This window comes from Aulostomus chinensis, chromosome 2 (genome assembly GCF_037954235.1).
Source record: "Aulostomus chinensis isolate RoL2024-O1b breed Wild chromosome 2, RoL_Achi_v1.0, whole genome shotgun sequence".
Classification (NCBI taxonomy): domain Eukaryota; kingdom Metazoa; phylum Chordata; class Actinopteri; order Syngnathiformes; family Aulostomidae; genus Aulostomus; species Aulostomus chinensis.
Window position 1 is genome coordinate 24,084,999 of NC_141321.1, and position 20,023 is coordinate 24,105,021.

A 20,023-nucleotide genomic window follows, 5' to 3' on the forward strand; every position below is an offset into this window, starting at 1 on the left:
GAGGTGTTCTTCAGCCAATGGACCAGGGAACCTAATCACAGTGTACAACACCATGAAAAAAGAGCAATACATCAAGATTCTCAACAACAGCATCAAGCAGTCTGCAGGGAAACTTGGCCTTGGGCACCAGTGGACTGGTGTGTAGTGTATGAATGGAAGTGTACTTCCATTCATATGGACAGCCTAAATCAAACCCTAATCCTAATCCTAACCCTGACCAACTCAAGCCTGATCCTGAGTCTAACATCAATTCACACCTGAACTCTAAGTTTAACCAGGAAGTCCGAAATTAAGTTGTGCTGCATTTGGAATCGTCTTTGGTCCCCATAAGGATGGGTCCCGATAAAATTTAGTGTTTATACCAGAAAAGTTCTCAAATAGGTCCAAATTACCAGAGCATGCATAATGCAGGACAAATAAATATGTATATTTCTCTTCAAACAACTGACAAGCCTCTCAAATCACACAACTGTCCAAACGTGTCATTTCACAAACTCTTATCCTGTGTAATCCATGTCTTCTTTTTCCAACTGTATGTTCAGTTATCAACAAACAGTCCGATTTGTGCCAAAAAAACTAAGTAGAGTATTTCTGGCTTTGTGCTACTGTGAACAAGTGCAAGTGAGTTGGTTAAACTGAATGTTTCAGTTGTCTCGCTTGCTGCTACCATGAATATTCACGTGGCAGATAAAGAAGCCATGGTTTACACCAGATGATGCATTTGAGGGTTTATAAATGGACATTTGGACAGTTTTGCTGTTTTCCTGGAGTTAGTGGGCATGGGGCAGCATTGGCTTCAAGCTAAATATACATGGCTGTCTTTGGTGTCACAAAGAAGTGATGCAGCTGTGAATAAAACATCTTTGTCACTCAAGGGAGCAACAAGTTAGCACTTGACAGGCAAAATACACTTTTAGGGTTAAAAATTGCTTTAATATTCTGCTCTGATACATTTTGAAGGCCCCTGTCAATACCTGTAGACATACAAATACACACACACATGTGCACAATACCACAGTATGTATAACAAACTCTAATTAATGGTGTTTTGATGGGATTTTCTTCAATATTATTGAAGAGTCAGACCAGTGTTTGAGCAGGAAAGCAGGGGCACAAAGACAGATGTAGAGATGGAAAAAGAGGGACAGAGATGAAGAGAGATAAAGGAGAGAGAGAATAACAGACAGGTGGGGACATGCTGGATTAAATACTGTCTCAACCTCCTTCAGGATGCTAAGAAAGTGCTGGAGGTACTGTATTGCTCAGGTCACAATACTGAAGCTCACATCTATCAAATGCACAGTGATGACCTTGGCTGAGCAAAGCACCGCCCACTGAAGTTAATCAGTAAAGACCCAAGAAAAGTTAACACCAAAGATTCAAAGATTAAATCTTGATGGAGATGTTCTTGTGTGTGTGTGTGTGTGTGTGTGTGTGTGTGTGTGTGTGTGTGTGTGTGTGCGTGCATGCGTGCGTGCGTGCGTGCGTGCGTGTGTGTGTGTGTGTGTGTGCATGTGTGTGCATGTGTGCATGCATGTGTGCGTGCGTGTGTGTGTGTGTGTGTGTGTGTGTGGGACCAGGACAACATTGGCGAGCTGGAAACTGATCGACAAGAAGAGTTGAAGAGAGCGAGAGGACTCCAGGAGGAGGAAGAAGAGAAGGGCAGGAAGAGTGCTCTGCTCTTTGGCTCTGAAGATACTTTTGACTTAATTGCCAGCCTGGAAGAGAAGGTCCATTTACTGTGACTAGTGCTACTGCTATTGCTACAAGCTGTGCTTTATTTATCACTGGTACAGATCAAGCTGCTGCTTATGATCGAATCTTACAATTATCTCTCTGTCAGCGGTGGCAGAAACATTCCTGTTGTTGATAATACACATCAACGTGATCTGGTTTGATCTGGTTTGATCTGGTCTGGTGTATACCTGTCCATAAATAGAATAAATATTTTTTGGATTCTTGTCAGATTCTTGTACAACAAAGGTGTGCAGAGAGCTGAAGACCACATTCCTGTCTTTAATTGACATGTTCTTCATTCTCCTCTTCTGGTTTGGTGTCTCTGTCATTACAGTTCTTTGTCAATGTCAAGAAACAGACCAAGAAAACTGTTTGTTTCTGCTGATAGATCAAAATGATGCTGCAGGAAGTAGTAACACCAGTATCAGGAAATGACAAGCTTGACAATACGCACACTCGTCTCCATGGCCACTCATAAGCCCACCCACAAGCACACACACACGCACACACACACACACACACACACACACACACACACACACACACACTCATACAAACGGAAAGTGACACATTCATCAGACACAAATTACCTCACATTGAACACTCATAAACAGGTCTTCTTCTTTCTTCTCTCCAAAACTTAATACTCAGGAAATTTAAAAAAAAAAGAACCCACTTGAATCCTTATAAAACATATTGTTTTAATAGAAGTACTTCTCTTCAATGTTACTGTATCTATAAAAAGACAGCTTTCACAGCTGTTTCCACTCCCACCCCTCTAACATTATGTGGGATTCAGACCTATTGTCTGAGAAACCAGAGTGTGTGGCAGTAAACATTTAAACTATTCCACTGCCTCAGATACACTCCCACACAAAAGCAGAAAACAGAGTTGAGAAGGAGCTGAAAAACACAGTAAGTTGTTGCATTCAGTTTTTCTTTCAAGAAATGCAGTAAATGTTAGACTAGACAGACAACCCCAAGTGTACAACCCACAAATGCTCCCTCTGTGGGACGTCCTGACTTACTTTGATTTCCTGTTATCAGCACTTTATTTTCTTCTGACTGTTAGGGGGAGTAAAATGATTCAACCAATCTCTACAGGTTTAACTCCTTTTCAATGAAACGCCACTGTTTTAACCTTAACCAACTCAGCAGATTACAGCTCTGCATCCCTGACTGTTTGAACTGTAAAAACTGAAAAGTGAATATGTCAATATTTCAATGAATGGATTTATTACTTTACTGTATATCATCATCGTTATAACTATCTGATAAGTGGGATTAGGCCACGTTTCGTAGAAGAGATCTGAGCAGCAGTATAAGTAAGTACACAGGACACAATCATAACCAGTCACACACAAGGACACATGTAATAAGCTTAATATAAAATCTCATACACACATATTTTGTACCGTTCACTTATTCCTCCATGTTTTGGTTATTGCATGGAGGTGTGTGGCAGCACATACATGATTCATACTTGAAAAGAGCAATGAGATTAATAAACAAAGTGAATGCAAGAGAACATTCTGATGGACTCGATATCAACCCACTTGAGTTGAAACTTAAGGACTGAATTGATATGAAAAGGTTATTAGTCATGTTTAAAGCCAGAGATCTACAGAGGTGATTTACATTCAGATCAAAATGATGAATGTCAAATGTCCTGCGTGCACTTACAAACTTCTAGTCTGTTCTAATGTAATTCAGCTCAAAATAATGTTTAGGGAAAAAGTAATGAGACATTGTGAAGTAATTAAGTAATATTAATCGTAAGATATGTTGCTGTTTAATTTATTTGAGACAGGACAGTGTGCACACGCACACATCGGTCGTTCGTTTGAATAAAAAGATGTGTGCACCAGATTTAGCTTGAAGCTTTTTCTTTTTTTTTTATCTGAAGTCCTGCAGCGTAAAAGACAGATATACAGTACCAGCCAACAGCCAGTCTCCTTCCTCTTTATGTTTGTCCATGGAATTTGCAGAACTACTGTGAGAGGATGTCTATCATGTGTAATTGTTTTCTCATTATAGGTTAAAATTAATAGAAAATTAACCGGTATGAATACAATTATGAGAGATGTTTGGGGTGGGGGGATCCCTCCAATGGAAGAAATTAATTTTGAGACCATACATTTCATTTTAAAGTCATCTGTGTTTCATATCCTGCCTGAATATAGGCGCACGTTTGCGTTTCACCGCAAAGATTCGTTTAAAAGATCCGTTCACAGAATCATTCAGTGCTTGACCGAGGTGTAGTTGGCAGACCCAAAACACGACGGTATGTTCAGTTCACAAATCAGCGTGTGAAGGACTGATAAGTGAAATAGTTGGATAGTTGAGTTGCATTTTAAACAAAAAGCTGATAGAGCACTTCACAATCCTTCAATTCTATTGTGCAGGCAGCATAAAATGTTGAGTTTTGCATTTCAACTTTTACGTGTAGGTATTTATGGACAGGGCCGGTGTCTGCAGGTACCAATAAAGTAGTCATTTGTGGCTCAAAGAATGAGACAAAAACTGAACCCGCTGGGATCTGACAACCAAAAATGTAAGAAATATCTTTGTGTTTTGTGACTTTTTAAAATCCTCAAGTCCTACAGCTGCCAGACAGTGTGGTTTTCTACCTAATTGGGTCACTTTTGACCACATCACCTTTGACGTAATAGCATGTTTACTGGCATACATCTTTAGTGAAGGAGTTTGTACAAGTTGTGGGATACAGCAGGTAACCTGTTTTGTTTTGTGATGTGTACAATTTTTTTTTTTGAGAATTGCATTTAGTATTTTGCAGATTTTAAAAACAATGAGAGAAATATACCATAGTGTCTGATAAAAACTATAAATTATCAGAGTGCTGGTGTGCACTACCAGGATGTAGATATAAGGAAATATATAAGGATAGATAGATAGATAGATAGATAGATAGATAGATAGATAGATAGATAGATAGATAGATAGATAGATAGATAGATAGATAGATAGATAGATAGATAGATAGATAGATAGATAGATAGATAGATAGATAGATAGATAGATAGATTGATGGAGGTTCGCACAGTTAAATTAGGTGAATTGGTGGAGCATGGATCAGGAATAACAGGTTTGAGGCATTGGTTTTTTTGCAAGAGAATGCTAATGTCTGTAATTACGATACAGTTTTTCATCCAGATTTGTTTGTGTCAGAGTGGCTAAGTACTGGCCTGATACTAAAAATAAAACAAACAAGTCTCTTGAACTCTGTGAAACATTTTAATTGATGAAGAACAAAACTGCCAAAGATAATGTGATCCACCTCTATGCCTCTTCTCAGAGATTCTAAATCTTCATAATTGCTGCTCAGTCCACTCTCTATCCAAGTGCTAAAATATGGAAACAGAAAAGCTTTAGAAGATTAGGTATTGATTAAAGAAAAAGGCTGACAAATGAACAGAGAGAAGTAAGATGAGTTACTGAATGGTTTAAAAAATATCCCCAGTGGGGATTTTGCAAAGCTCTCTGCATCAATAAAAGGCATTTAAATCAGTGAATAATACTTGTCCACGAGAGAGGTTGAAGGGAGAGCATTGAACATTTTCTGGCTGGCTGTTCGACTTGCACCACCCCCCGGAGAACAAGTTGGGAGTTATCAGAACCCTAAATCACTGGCCTTGGAGCAAACCCACCTGGAGAGAGGGGAAGAGAAGGAACAGAAGCACATCAGGGAAGCCCTTAAAACCTGTGACTAACCCAACTGGGTCTTTGTCAAGACCTCTGAGAGATCCAGAGCAGCCCGAGAGGAAGAGACAAAAAGAACAACATTGTCAGACCTTATGTGGCAGGAGTGTCGGAGAAACTCAGGAGGATCAACAACAAACACCACATCCCAGCTCACTTCAAACCAGGCAACATTCTGAGGTAGGAGCTTGTCCACCCTAAGGACAAAGCACCAAGACACAAGACATGAAACATAATTTATGCAGTGCAGTGCAGCCATGATTCCACTGATCTTCACATAAGGGAAACCAAAAAAAAAAATGGACGGCACATCGCAGAAGAGCCAACACCTCAGGCAAAGACTCTACTGTCCACTAACATCTGAAGAAGACGTGACGTTTCTTTTGGGGACAGTGACGTTCACATCTTGGCCAGAGAAGTTGGATGGTTTGAAACAGGAGTTAAGGAAACTTCTATGTCACACTGGAGCGACCATCCCTGAACAGAGGAGGCGGCCTTCATCGTTACCTGTCCCCCACCTACAGTACAGTCTTGAGCACCCTCCCCAGGGAATTCAGCGCCTCTTCACTTAGATCCCCCTGGCCCTAACAAGCCACATAGATACTGGTTGTGCCAACAACTCTCATGTGGCCTCAAGGACTCTGAAACCCAAAATTCACATGCGACTGTGATGCCCCCTAAAGTGTAATGATGTGAAACCAGCCTGTTTTTGCCACATCAACACTTTTACCTTGTAGTTTCCGCATTAGGGGTGATTAATGCGGTTGTAGCCAGCAGGGGGATGTGTGGCGCTTTACCTGGCTTCAGAGCCGTCTGTAAACAGCACAGGTCTGCTTTACGGTAAGTTTCCCTGTCTAATTTATTTCTCCTGCTTTCAGGCAAACACATCTTCAAGAAAACTGCAACAGTCCAGTTGAGTACAACACCCCACTGAAGAGATACCGTGACCTGGATGATTCGCCTCACATGCAGCGTGAACAACATTGATGGCACCTGCTAGGGGGCGGGAGATACAGTATGATGCAGAAAGTGAATGGTCAGTTGATGGGCAAGTGGGCAAGGGCAACATTAAGGAATTTGAGATTGGAACACGGTCGTATGGCTCAATGAGCGAGTCAGAGCCATAAGAACAAGTATTGTAGTGTCTTTCTAGTGCGCAGTGGTTGGTACCAAAAAAATGTGGTCAAAGGAAGAAAGGTCATGGTTACCCACGGTTTAAAGATACACAGATGAGAGTGAAGCTTGACTGGTCTGATCCCACAGAAGAGCTCCTACCCTGCAAATTGCCGATTAAAAAAAGTACCGCTGCAAAGGTCTTGAGACAAGACATGACAGGACACATCGAGAGGGCACAACATGGAGTGGCACAGTATTTGGCAGGCGTGTCCAAATTTTGGCAAAAAGCTTCACATGAAACATCACTTTGTATCTGCCATTCATAACAGTATACATTTATCATAAACTTTGACGAAGCAAAACAAAACAATGTGCCTGCCAATAAGATGTGAAAGGAGACACCCAAACTGACGGGAAAAGATTTAGCTTTGTATTTGGTAAAGAATTTTTAAATGTATCTTTGCAATTACAGAGCAGAGAAATCCTCCGGTTACCAAGCTGTGTTAATTTTAGCCTTTTAACTCAGGATCCCACAGTCAATAAACCAACTCAGTGCTTCGGTTATAAGAAACCTATGAGAGTAAAAACTGAAGCGCAATTTACAACCAATTGCAAGAAAAAAAAAGAATAAATAATTGTTTTCCACCTGCATTTATTATTACATACATTACCTACATACAACATGATGATATTTTGATGCCTCAAAGACAGGAAAAATGTAGTTTCAAAATGGATGACATCTCACTGAGACATTTAAACTCAAGCTTCCAGTTCAGTCTGGACAGAGTCTGTTTAGACTTCCTTCAGTTAATACCACAGTGACAATACCCTGTGTTACAGAAACCAGCAGAGACAGAAAGTAGCTGACAAAGAGGATGTGCAAGGTTGCTTTTCAGTGTGCAGATTAACAGAAATAAAGGCCACAATAAATGAAAACCAATATGATTAACAATGAAAAATACAAAGAGCAACACGGACCAAGGTGGCAGAAGACATTTATTAGTCAAACAATATAAAAAAGTAATTATTTTACGTGCTTGAGTTGTTTTAATGGGTGCCTTTTTGTTTGGATGTAAAATGACAAATAAGCCTGGGTCTATGAAACATTAAACTACTTCTTTGTACTATGAGAAATTCATGGTCTCTCAAGTGAAACTTCTCTTTTCTCTTCTTAAGGAACATACTTCATGTGCTCTGAATTAAAATACTGCACATTCACACATCAGCCTATGATATCATCCCACATTTTGAGAAAGAAGCATGCCAAATTAATACAAATTAATACGCAAGACTGTCAGTCAATCTGCCACCTTTAATCCATAGTTGTTCACGTCCGTTAAATAGAGCTGGACCAACATCATCTCCACATATCAGTCAGTGGCTTCAGTTGTTTGCAGCCATCCTCACTTTGAGGCGGTTGATTTTGAGAGGGAGCAGTCCGACCATCTCTTTGCTCAACTCCAGTTCCGTCTCCACAGCGGCTGCCGCCTCAGGGTGGGCTTCACAGTACTGCACCACGTATCTAGATAAAAGGGTGACGAAGGAAGTGGTGTTTGTCATGTTAGACAGTAAGTTCACCAAACAGCATTACATGTCACACCAGTGATTAACACAGCAAATCACAGCTCCGCCTTGTTTGTTTCTGTTTGTGTCGTCCTTGTTGCCATCCTTGATCCCTATGTCCCTCTGCCTATCACAGCCCAGCCTCTTTCGACGATCACACTGACTCTTCGATGGCGTCTTTTGTGAAGGTGCCCAGCAGTCATTACTGACCGAGGAAGTGAGAGAGGAGTGAGACATTCTCCTCCACGCTAAGCACAGCCCATCCTTCAATAGGATTTTACAAACTTCATTATTCAACAATCTACCACTCTTCATATTCATTTGTTCATTTGGATGATTTAAATAAATGGCATCACTTCCTGACCTTTGTGGTGGTTTCTGAGTCGGCCATCACGGGCCTTTGTGGTCAGAACGTCCAGTCTCACCAAGCTATCATTAGGTCAGTGTTAAAATCTACGTGATTGTGAAATGAATTTAACTGAATTAAAGCAAAAAATGTTGTGAATTCCGCTGCACTAAAAACCAACAGAAGTGATAACAGCACACAGGAGCCTGGGCGGAGGACAAAGGCTGATAACTTAGCTGGAGCAGATCAGGCTGGGGGGCTGCAAGGACAGCAAGGACAGCAATTCTTTCAACTCTCACTAGACAGCGTTGACATTCTCATGAACTGCATTTGACAACTAATGTTACTGTTATGTATTGGGATAAAGGTCAGGGTCTGTTCCACTGAATCTTGTTCAAATTATTGTGACACTCCCTAAATGAGCATATAATAATACTCATATTGCATGTATGTTATTGTCATTTTGTATCAATGAATCAGCTGTCACACAGTAACATAGTTTTCTGTTACAATGCATTTTGATTCAAAATATGATAAAAATGTGTTTAAAAAAAAAGAAATCTGGATACAAAGCGCTAAGAGCCTCTATGTTCCAAACAAAACAACAATGATGGCTTCACTCATATTGTTTGGATGCATTGTTTTAATAAAACAAATTATATTCATACTTGTAGTTTTCCAGAGACTTGTTAAGGTTGTCCAGCTGTACTGGGGGTAAGGAGCAGATGAGCCGGCTGTACAGTCGGGCTACTCTGAAGCGGGCCACCAGAGCTGGCCTGAGCACTTCCTCCTCCAAGTGCTCGGGAAACTTCCCCTCTGGATTACACAGAGAGTCCAGGAACATCTGGAAGAACCTGGAGAAGAGAGGATTAACAGAGTGAATGAAGGATCGCCGACATCCTCGTGCCCCTCGCACACACACTCACTTGGCAGAAGCAGAGCAGAGGTGGTTGAATTTCTTGACGGTGTGGTTATCTAGAGACTCAGCCTGTCTGTTGGCCAGCGTCAGTTTCAGGTCCATCATTTCATTGTACGTCTCAGCCAACTCAAACATCAGCTGTCTGCGGATCATCAGGTAGTACTGGGTGTTCAGTTCTGCTCAAAGACAAACAGAAAATTTTGAATTAATCCATTTCTTGGTTACCTTGTCCAGTTAGCTTGTGATGGCTTATTTTATGACTTTTTTTTTTTTTTTAAAAAGGTACCTGTTGCACTAAGCCAGCATTACTCAAACTTTTTCAGGACAAATTATCCAAAAAAATAAACGCTCACGGATCATCCAACCACCTCAGTGTCATGACTAAGTCCACTTTTCAAGAATATCACAAATTACAGTTAAAGATAGAAATTTCAAATAACGTACAATAACCTTGAAATGATTTGCACAAATCTACCAGCTAGAGATGTGTGGGTCGGCCCACAGACCTGGTTTGAGGTCACCTTTCCAGAAAACATGGGTAGTTGGGGCAGGAGGGTGAAAAAAAAAAAAAAGGAAGCATGTGCACCACACACACACACTGGCACAAAAATACAGACCTAATTGAAAAAATAAAATTAAAATATACACACACATTATATACACAGTGGGGCAAAAAAGTATTTGCCAGCCACTGATTCTGCAAGTCGTCCCACTTAAAAAGATGAGAGCGGTCTGTCATGTTCATCATGGTACACTTTGTTTCCATTTCTTCTTTTTGCATTTTGAAGCTCTACTTAGAACCTTCCCAAGAACCAACAGTGCAAAATGCAAATTCGAGCAATTTTTTTAACTGGCCTTAAGATTTTGATCGAGAGTGTATATGCATGTGCATTTGTGCTTGCAACTCAAGCAGATTAAAGAGTGTACCGTTGCAGACTGGCTCCAGCATGTCAACTCGTCGTTTATGCATTTTGCAGCGTCGCTCCATGTCCTCCTCAAAGAAAGCCAGGGCTCTGAACAGAGCGCTGTGATCCTGCAGGATCTCTATGTTATCGGTCACGTAGCCGTCCATCTGAAAGTACTCCTTGGCCTGAGTTAAGGAAATAATTGAAAGTCACTGACACACAGATCTATCAGGTTGGAGCACAAAGAAAACCTATTAGCTGCATGTCATACCACTTTCTCTACACATTTCCTCTCTTCAAGTGTTCAATGTTATATCAAGCTATATCTTCATTCAAGCAAGAGTAGTGTTTAGCACCACTATCACCTTGTAACATGGCAACAGCAAAGGCAAAACACACAGTACAACCACATAAATATCACTGGAACCTACTTCAACGACGAACATAGCTTTTCTTTTCTTTTTTAAATTGCTCAAAGGTGCTGGGATCTGCCTGCCAACACAATGTTAGCACTCTGTATTTTTCTTCAAATAGAACACATTTCTGAGGGGCAACATTGCTATGAATACTGTCTTTGTTAAGTTAATGTTCAGATCTGCTGGTGCAATAAATCAGGAACGTAGCATTATTAAACTGAGCTCCACTTTACGTTTATGTTGGTTATGACTCCAGCGAGCCCAGAAAGAGAGACAGATAGAGAGAGAACGGAAGAGGGGGAGAAAGCGAGAGAGAAAGAGAGACTGTGTGTGTGTGTGTGTGTGTGTACCTGTGTGACATAATTCTGTCCGACCAGAAAAACTGCTCGAGCCTCAGTGAAGTCCAATGGTAATAAACAGCTCACCTGGAAATCAGAATTTAGAAAATGATTATGCTTCCATATATGGCCTGGTCTATACCAGACCAGATCAAACCAGATCACGTTGATGTGTATTATCAACAACAGGAATGTTTCTGCCACCGCTGACAGAGAGATAATTGTAAGATTCGATCATAAGCAGCAGCTTGATCTGTACCAGTGATAAATAAAGCACAGCTTGTAGCAATAGCAGTAGCACTAGTCACAGTAAATGGACCTTCTCTTCCAGGCTGGCAATTAAGTCAAAAGTATCTTCAGAGCCAAAGAGCAGAGCACTCTTCCTGCCCTTCTCTTCTTCCTCCTCCTGGAGTCCTCTCGCTCTCTTCAACTCTTCTTGTCGATCAGTATCCAGCTCGCCAATGTTGTCCTGGTCCCACACACACACACACACGCACACACACACACACACGCACGCACGCACGCGCACGCACGCACACACACACACACACACACACACACACACACACACACACACACACACAAGAACATCTCCATCAAGATTTAATCTTTGAATCTTTGGTGTTAACTTTTCTTGGGTCTTTACTGATTAACTTCAGTGGGCAGTGCTTTGCTCAGCCAAGGTCATCACTGTGCATTTGATAGATGTGAGCTTCAGTATTGTGACCTGAGCAATACAGTACCTCCAGCACTTTCTTAGCATCCTGAAGGAGGTTGAGACAGTATTTAATCCAGCATCTGGCAATTTCTGCTCTCTTCTGTCTCAGATGTTCTCGTCGGTCACTTTCTGCTTCACCTGGGTCCAAAAGGAAGAGCAAAAGAATTTAAAATGTGCCAGGAGACAGTAATGAGGTGAAAGAGGGAGATGCAGGGAATCCAAAACAAGAAGTAAGGTTGTCACTGAGATACATGGAAGGTTTTCATTGCCGCTGTTGCAGGATGTGCTTGCTCATGGAGAATTGTTGGGTGTAAATTCAGAGGAAGGAGTGCTCTCCTTTCAAAGTGTCATGAGATAACTTTTGTTGTGATTTGGGCTGATGCAAATAATACTGACTTGACGTGACTTAAGTTGAGTTTCTTGTCTGATACAATACAGAAGAGACGTGTTGACCAGTTCCACTTCATTTTTTCTACTTCATAGAAAAGTATTTGAAATATTACACTCAACCCTTCAGGTGACATATACTGATAATAGGTAGCACTTGCTGCGCCATGTTAACCGTGACGAGCCACAGATAGATGAGCACATAAAGCCGCCACATTTTCTTTGTGAACAAAAACCCTTAAATGACCTACTTGTACTGTTGAGGAACTCAACCTTTCTGCATTCTATTTTAACAACTGGGGATTAAAAATACACTTTTGGGATTTTACATACAGGCTAACCACCACTTACTCTCCTGTGCTGCAGCCTCAGAAGGAACGTCTCCTGCCAAACCTGATATGACCGTAGCTGCTGAGAGGCAATGTCTGCCTTCCATGTAGCGCCCCTAAAATGACACTGTGTATTATTACACACTCTTTAAGATATAATGTCTCAAAGTGGTTGTTTCTGACCGTGTAAATCCAACCTTGGTGATGTAGTACTGAGAGAGTGTAGCAGCGTTTAGAGCCCACTCCATCGGACTGAACTGATTTAACCGTAGCTGTCGCTGCAGGGTGCTGTGGCAGTAAGTGGCAGCATGCTCAGTTTGACCTGGAAGACATAAACACTAGTTGTTATTACTCTTCGCATATATAGGAGCTTATTAACATGTCAAGTCCGATTGACAAATGTGATTTTATTTCAGGGCGTGATGTTACAAATACCACAATAATTGGCAGAAATGAGGAAATGGATCTTTAAACGCCTCCACATTATTACTGAAATGTGGATGTTCATGGATAAAAACAGAATTTTTCTTCTTTTTCTGCGCAGTTTCCAACAATCAGACTGGGAAACACTGCTGCATCTGTGCAGGCCACCACAGATCCAGGCATCTCAGATCTCAGGGCCCTGAAGGAAAACGTGAAACTTCAGAGAACAATGTTCACCTCTCCCTCTATCCGTCATGAGCGAAATCAAAGATACTCTGTGACATAAGAACAAGCGCTGCAAGCTGCGCCAGCGGAACATGGGACATTTCTTTACAAACCTTGTCTCCCATGTGGGTATGGTCCCCTCTTCTAGGAAACCGCTAGACCTGCTGACCCGATACCGGTGAGCGTGTTACGTCATTTCCTGCCTGTAATCCTGTCGCTGTGTTGTTCGACTCTCTCAATCCTCCCTCAGGTGTACTGCTAACTTAATCGCTTTAAGCACCACTGTATACGACGTTTTGGTGTAATACATAGGTTTCTGTCACTTAAGTCTTTAGCAGGACTTTGCTCTGAAATTCCTCGTTCTATTTGTTATATTTGCCACAGGTCCACTAGCTCACCTTAGCATACTAGCTATGGCCGCTTTCTGTCTTTCCGCCTCTCCCCCCACCTCTCCCTCCCTCTCCTGCTCCATGTGCCAGATGTTTAGTTACTCCTCTGCCTCCTGTAGTGCCAATGGTACGTGTAAAAAGTGTAGTTTGTTTGTAGTCCTGGAGGCGAGGCTTAGTGAGTTAGAGACTCGGCTCCGCACTATGGAAGCTAGCGCTAGTCCTTTACCTTCAGGAGCTTCTCAGTGCACCTTAGCGGGTGCGGAGCCACCTAGCCTAGCCACCGCTAGCAGCTCCCGAGCAGCCGGGAACTAGCCAGTCCAACTGGGTGACATCACGAGGGAAACCTAGACGCAGTAAGCCCGTGTTTGCCCACCAACCCCTTCATGTTTCCAACCGCTTTTCCCCACTCAGCGACACACCCGCTGAGAGTGAAACTCTTCATGTCGGCTCTGTTGCTCGCAGCCCCGCTGTGAAGCCGACATTAGTCATTGGCAGTTATGTTCTTCGCAACGTGAAGGTACAGACTCCAGCGAGCATAAAGTGCATCCCAGGGGCCAGAGCGGGCGACGTTGAGGCTAATCTAAAGCTGCTGGCAAAACGTAAGGTTAAATACAGTAAGATTGTGATACATGACACCCGGCTTCGCCAGTCGGAATTGACTAAAGTTAACATGGCTTCGGTGTGCGACTACGCAAAAACAATGTCGGACTCTGTAATTTTCTCCGGCCCGCTGCCCAATTTAGCGAGTGACAACATGTTTAGCCGCATGCGTTCATTCCATCGCTGGATGTCTAGGTGGTGCTAAGATAACAACGTGGCTTACATAGACAATTGGAGCTCCTTCTGGGGAAAGCCCGGTCTGATTCGGAGATCTGGCGTCCATCCTACTTTGGATGGTGCATCTCTCTTATCTAGGAACATAGGCCAATTTATTAGCAATACTAATCCCTGACAAGCAACCAGAGTTCAGACCAGCAGGCAGAGCTGCAGTTTAACACGCCCCTCTGCTGGTTCCTTCGTGTTGTCACCCACCCAGCCTATAGAAACTGTGTCTGCCCCGAGGCTTTATAAGCCTGCACCCAAATCTGGAGGAGTAACTTATAGCAATTTAGTTCAAATTAAAACAACTGCTCCAGCAAATCAACCCAATACAACTATTAAATGTGGTTTGCTTAATATTCGATCTCTTGCATCCAAGTCTCTCCTAGTGAACGATTTAATTACTAATTATCAGATTGGTGTATTAGCACTCACTGAAACCTGGGTGCAGCAAGATGAGTATGTTAGTTTAAATGAATCTTCCCCTCCTGGTTACATTAACTACCATGTACCTCGCACCACTGGCAGAGGAGGAGGAGTAGCTGCAATCTATCAGTCAAATTTGGTGCTTAACCCTCGACCTAACAGTTCCTATAACTCATTTGAGAGCCTTATTGTCAGCTTTTCCCTCCCAGACTGGAAAGCAGAGAAACCATTCTTACTTGCTGTGGTGTACCGTCCTCCTGCACCTTATTCTGAGTTCTTAGAAGAATTCCCTGACTTTCTGTCTAACTTGGCATTGAACTCAGACAAAGTCAGTGGGTGACTTTAACATCCATGTGGACGTCAATGATGATTCTCTGGCCACTGCGTTTAAGTCGCTTCTTGATTCTGTTGGCTTCTGTCAGAGGGAAAACAAACCCACTCACACTTTTAATCACATCCTTGATTTAGAACTCACTTATGGAATAGAAGCTGACCGCATCATAGTTCTTCCTCAGAACCCTGTCTTGTCTGATCACTCCTTAATTACATTTGAATTTACTTTAACAAATTATATCCTACCTGGGAAAAAGTCCCGCTTCAGTAGATGTCTATCTGACACTGCTGTTTCTAGATTTAAGGAGCTTATTGGTCAGAGTCTCTAATGATCTTCTTATAGCTTCAGACAGAGGTCTCGTCTCTGTACTTGTCCTTTTGGACCTCAGTGCTGCATTTGACACCATCGACCACAGCATCCTGCTACAGAGACTAGACCATGACATTGGGATTAAAGGAACTGCCCTAAAATGGTTTAAGTCCTACTTATCTGACAGGTTTCAGTTTGTTAATGTTAATAATGACCATTCTGAGTATAGCAGAGTTACATATGGTGTACCACAGGGTTCAGTTTTAGGACCGATTCTCTTCACTCTTTACATGCTCCCATTAGGTGACATAATCCGGAAGCACTCGATCAACTTCCACTGTTATGCAGATGACACACAACTTTACTTGTCGATGGAGCTAGACGACACAAGCCAGCTTACTCATCTGCAAGACTGCCTAAAAGACATTGAATCCTGGATGTCCTCTAACTTCTTAATGCTCAATTCAGATAAAACTGAGGTAATCATTTTTGGACCAAAACACCACAGGGACACGCTCTTGAATCGGATCTCTACTCTAGATGGCATCACCCTAACTTCGAGTACAACTGCAAGGAACCTTGGGGTCATTTTTGACCAGGACCTTTCCTTCAGCTCCCACATAAAGCATGTGACTAGGACCGCCTTCTTCCATCTGCGAAGTATCGCTAAGATTAGGAATATCCTTTCCCAGAGTGATGCTGAAAAACTGGTGCATGCATTTATCACTTCTCGGCTGGACTACTGCAACTCTCTCCTGTCAGGATGTCCTAAATACTCCCTAAAGAGTCTCCAGCTGGTCCAGAACGCTGCAGCGAGGGTTTTGACGGGAGTTAAGAAGAGAGAACACATCTCTCCCACTTTAGCTTCTCTCCACTGGCTTCCTGTAGGATCTAGAATCGACTTCAAAGTCCTTCTGTTGACTTATAAGGCTCTCAATGATAAAGCTCCATCCTATTTGAAAGAGCTCATAAGTCCCTACTGTCCGACCAGAGCACTCCGCTCCCAGAATGCAGGTCTTTTAGTGATTCCCAGTATCTCTAAAAACAGACTGGGAGGTAGAGCCTTTAGTTACCGGGCTCCTCTACTGTGGAACCAGCTCTCTCCATGGGTCAGAGAGGCAGACACTTTAACTACGTTTAAGTCCAGGCTTAAGACCTTCCTCTATGACAGAGCCTTCAGTTAGGACTGGTTCAGGTAGCTCTGAACCATTGATAGCTATGCTGCTACAGGCTTAGACTGCTGGGGGACACATCAGGTTACATGGAGCCCTTCCCTCCTCTCCTCTCCTCTCCCCCTCTCTCCTCCTCTCCTCCCTGCACATTTTTGGAACTGTCACTACCACTACTTGTTGCACTTTGTAGTTTGGCCTTGGTGTCTCGCAGTCTCTCTGTGTTTCCACAGATCCATCAGAGCCCCGTGACAGTAAATGTCACGTGGATGAAAGAAAGCAATTCTTTTACTTTAATTAATTTTCTGTGCATGCTGTTGAAACAAGAACATCTGCAGCATCACACTGAACCCACGCCGACAGTTCAGCATCACGATAGCTCATGAGTGTGTCGTGGAGACAGAGACGACTCTCACACACAATTTCTGCTGTTCAATTTAGGAAGACAAGGCTAAGAAGGTAACTTCACTTCTCTGAAAAACTTGGGACATGAAGCCAGTTTCCTAAGTGGGTTGGGTGATGAAGCTTTTGGAGAAATTTGTGACACATTTGCAGGAAATGATTCCTCGGCAATACCCATATTTGTATTTGTATCAAGGCTGGTGTGTCTGGTAAGCATCCACCATAGTAGCTGAGCACACCCTCAGTAAGGTCCTCTCACACGACAGCACTATGAATTGCCCTGTGTATGAATGGTGCTACACAAATAAATTTGCCTTGCCTTGCCTTGCCTAACACAGACGGATGCGTCATTTCAAAAAAACATTCTCTTACCCGCACAATCAGCTGACAATCAACTTTTTTATTTGTTTTATTTTTCCACCATTTTTTTTTTTTTTTTTAATTTCAGTTAGATCTCTTTTTGGTGACTTTTCTTGAAAGGTGTCTCATCTGCTGTATGTTGCTGTTTTTAGTGTGCACTACCAAAATGACAATAAGGGACTTGAACTAGGAATTTTGAGTTTTCTATACAAAATGAACCCTGTTCAACTCATCTGACTCACCAAGGTTTTTGTAGACTTGAGCAAGGTAGTACATGGTGTGTGTGTAAGCCAGCTCGAACCTGGGAGATGAAAAGAAGGGAGGAGAGACAGAAGGGTGGGGGTACAAAGAAACATTAAGACAGCCATATAAATATGAACCAGTAGGAAGATGGTTAATAGGACGTGTGTTTTTTTTGGGGGGGGGGGGGGTCAAATCAAGCGAATTACCTCTTGGTCCTTTCCTGATGTGTCAGCAGCTTCTCCTCTGTAGTGAAGTACTCTGTCATATCAGTGGGAGGACTTCCATCCTGGGGAAAAAAAGGACTGGTTCTTAAGTAAGACGTTACAAAAAAGGAAACATCTCTCTAATTCTTGTTTTTTGTTGTTTTCCTTGCCCCTGCACAAAAAAAAAAAAAAAGTTGCCTTTTGAGCACTTTACCACATTTAGCTGCAGCTTGGTGGGTTACAATCAATGCACTCGGATGTAATATCACATTACAGTGGATAGCATAGGTGCCAATTTGAGGAGAGGTCCGGTGATGAGACTCAACTAAAATCAGCCAGTCAGCTTCACATAAACAGTCACAGTATAAATGGACAAGTACCTCCTTCATGTATCGTTGGTAGATGGACTCCGCTGTTTCCAGGAATCCCTGTGCTGTCTCGGTCTCGGCCCGGCCTGCCCAGAGAATGCCCAGCTGGTTCTGAAATTGCAAACAGCAATGATGTTATGAGCAGCAGCATCGGCTCTCCCACTGCAGGATGGTGATTCCGGTTAGCAGGCATCTTCTCCTCCATAGTGCTTATTTTACTGAGTCCTATGGGTTAGCTTAACCGGTAGCTTCCGTGTCATGTGACCTAGGGACCTCAAATGTGTGCTGGTTATTCGTACTAAACTGGACATTTACAGTGAAAATACATTGCTTTTACATGTGATGCAGAATTCTGCATTTTCTTCTTTTCAGCAGCTTCCATGACATGTGACCCATGTAATTAAAATCTGTACCAGCTACATTAGCAATGTATGACGATAGATAGAAGATGTACTCTCATACTTCAAATTCAGTGTTTTGTTCCATGTCATGTGACCTACGGGAATACACATCAGTACCAGCTGTGACTAGACAGGAATTTAACGAAAGTTCAGCTGCCATTTTGGTCATATATTTTCTTTCATATTTGAAGATAATGGTTGCTATTCAAGTTAGCTATTATAGTTGTGCTTAACGTTAGCCGTGGCCTGTGAGTACAGGGCAACTAAGATTAACTGATTTGTGCAGAGAGAGTGTGATGGTGCTCGCCTGTAACAGACATGTTACATTGTTACATTACCCTGACATGGATGAAAAGCGACACGTTTTGGGATGACACTCTGTATCGCTCCAACATTTTCATGCAGTTCATCAGATGCTCTTGACCCGCAGACAGCTCCTCTGTGTCGACATGGTTGACGCCCAGGTAATAATCTACCGCTGCCAGTTTGGCTGCCCGTAGCCCAGCAGGCGAGTCGCCGTTCAAGCCCTGACCGAACAGGTCCTCCCTCTGCCCGTCCACGGGTTCGGCCGCCCGCTGGTCGCCTGCCTCCCCGACGCTTTCCTCCTCTCCATCACCGGCTTCGAAACTCTTCAGCGAGCAGTATATCTCTCTGAGGAGGTCTCTGGCCTTATATTTAGAGCGGAATGGATCATTTTCTGGGTCGTTTCGCGATTCTACCTCTGTGAGATTTTGGGCGTTGGTAAATTTGTCGCAGATAGCTTTCCACTCATCGCTGCCGAGGGACGCCATGTTGATCTTCTTCTCTAATGTTTTGCTGTTACTGGAACTTGTATGTTACAGTACTGCCACCTGCTGGTAGCTTCAAGAAAACGTTGCTATCTGTTTGCATCGTTCAGGGAAAACAGCCTGTTTACTTGTCAAGGACGAACAGGTTCAGGCAGTAAGACAGTGCGAGGGTCACTAGGGGGCCCACATTAATATCAGAGGCACAGGTACAGTGCGAGAAGGGCCCCCAACCACACCCTGCAGTTTTATGGGGGATCCTCACCAAAAAGAAAGTTGGACATAAGAGGTTTAAACTTGAACCTACAGTAGAAGTTGCTCAATCACGGGAGTGACTCAGAACCATGTAGTGGACTACACAGTCATGTATCACATGCACTCACACATGATTTCAGGATTGAAGTAAATGTATTTAGATCTTTCCATCATGATTTAGACCGGGGGCAGCACAGTGGTGCAGTGGTCAGCACTGTTGCCACACAGAAAGAAGTTTCCAGGTTCGGGCACAGGATCTCTCTGTGGAGTCTGCTAGTTCTCCCTGTTCCTGTGTGGGTTCTCTCTGGTTCTCCAGCTTCCTCCCACAGTCCAAAGACATCAAGAGGGGACGAGGTTGATTGATACTCTAAATTGACTGTAGGTGTGACTGTGAGTGTGAATGGTTGTCTGTCTCTAT

The 20,023-nt window shown here is 42.7% G+C and overlaps 1 protein-coding gene across 1 annotated transcript; it reads right to left on the reverse strand.

Annotated features, from left to right (window-relative positions):
• Nucleotides 1-6,981: 6,981 nt before the first annotated feature.
• On the reverse strand, nt 6,982-19,376 carry kifbp (kinesin family binding protein). Its single transcript, XM_086186012.1, has 13 exons — nt 18,904-19,376; nt 18,177-18,275; nt 17,800-17,879; nt 17,593-17,651; nt 12,692-12,816; nt 12,517-12,610; nt 11,804-11,916; nt 11,380-11,529; nt 11,073-11,147; nt 10,329-10,491; nt 9,409-9,577; nt 9,151-9,336; nt 6,982-8,095 (listed from the first exon to the last, which is right to left on the reverse strand). The coding sequence occupies exons 1-13, from the start codon at nt 19,354-19,356 to the stop codon at nt 7,957-7,959; spliced, it is 1,905 nt and encodes a 634-aa protein (XP_086042138.1). The 5' UTR covers nt 19,357-19,376; the 3' UTR covers nt 6,982-7,956.
• Between the last annotated feature and the right edge of the window lie 647 nt (nt 19,377-20,023).

Bases quoted from the DNA above. Each gene is read 5' to 3' on its own strand.
- kifbp (XM_086186012.1), bottom strand. From the start codon at position 19,356: ATGGCGTCCCTCGGCAGCGATGAGTGGAAAGCTATCTGCGACAAATTT. The intron at 11,148-11,379 runs GTCCATTTACTG...TCTGATTTCCAG, and splicing joins TTGCCAGCCTGGAAGAGAAG to GTGAGCTGTTTATTACCATT. The intron at 10,492-11,072 runs GTACACACACAC...TCCTTAACTCAG, and splicing joins GACAGAATTATGTCACACAG to GCCAAGGAGTACTTTCAGAT.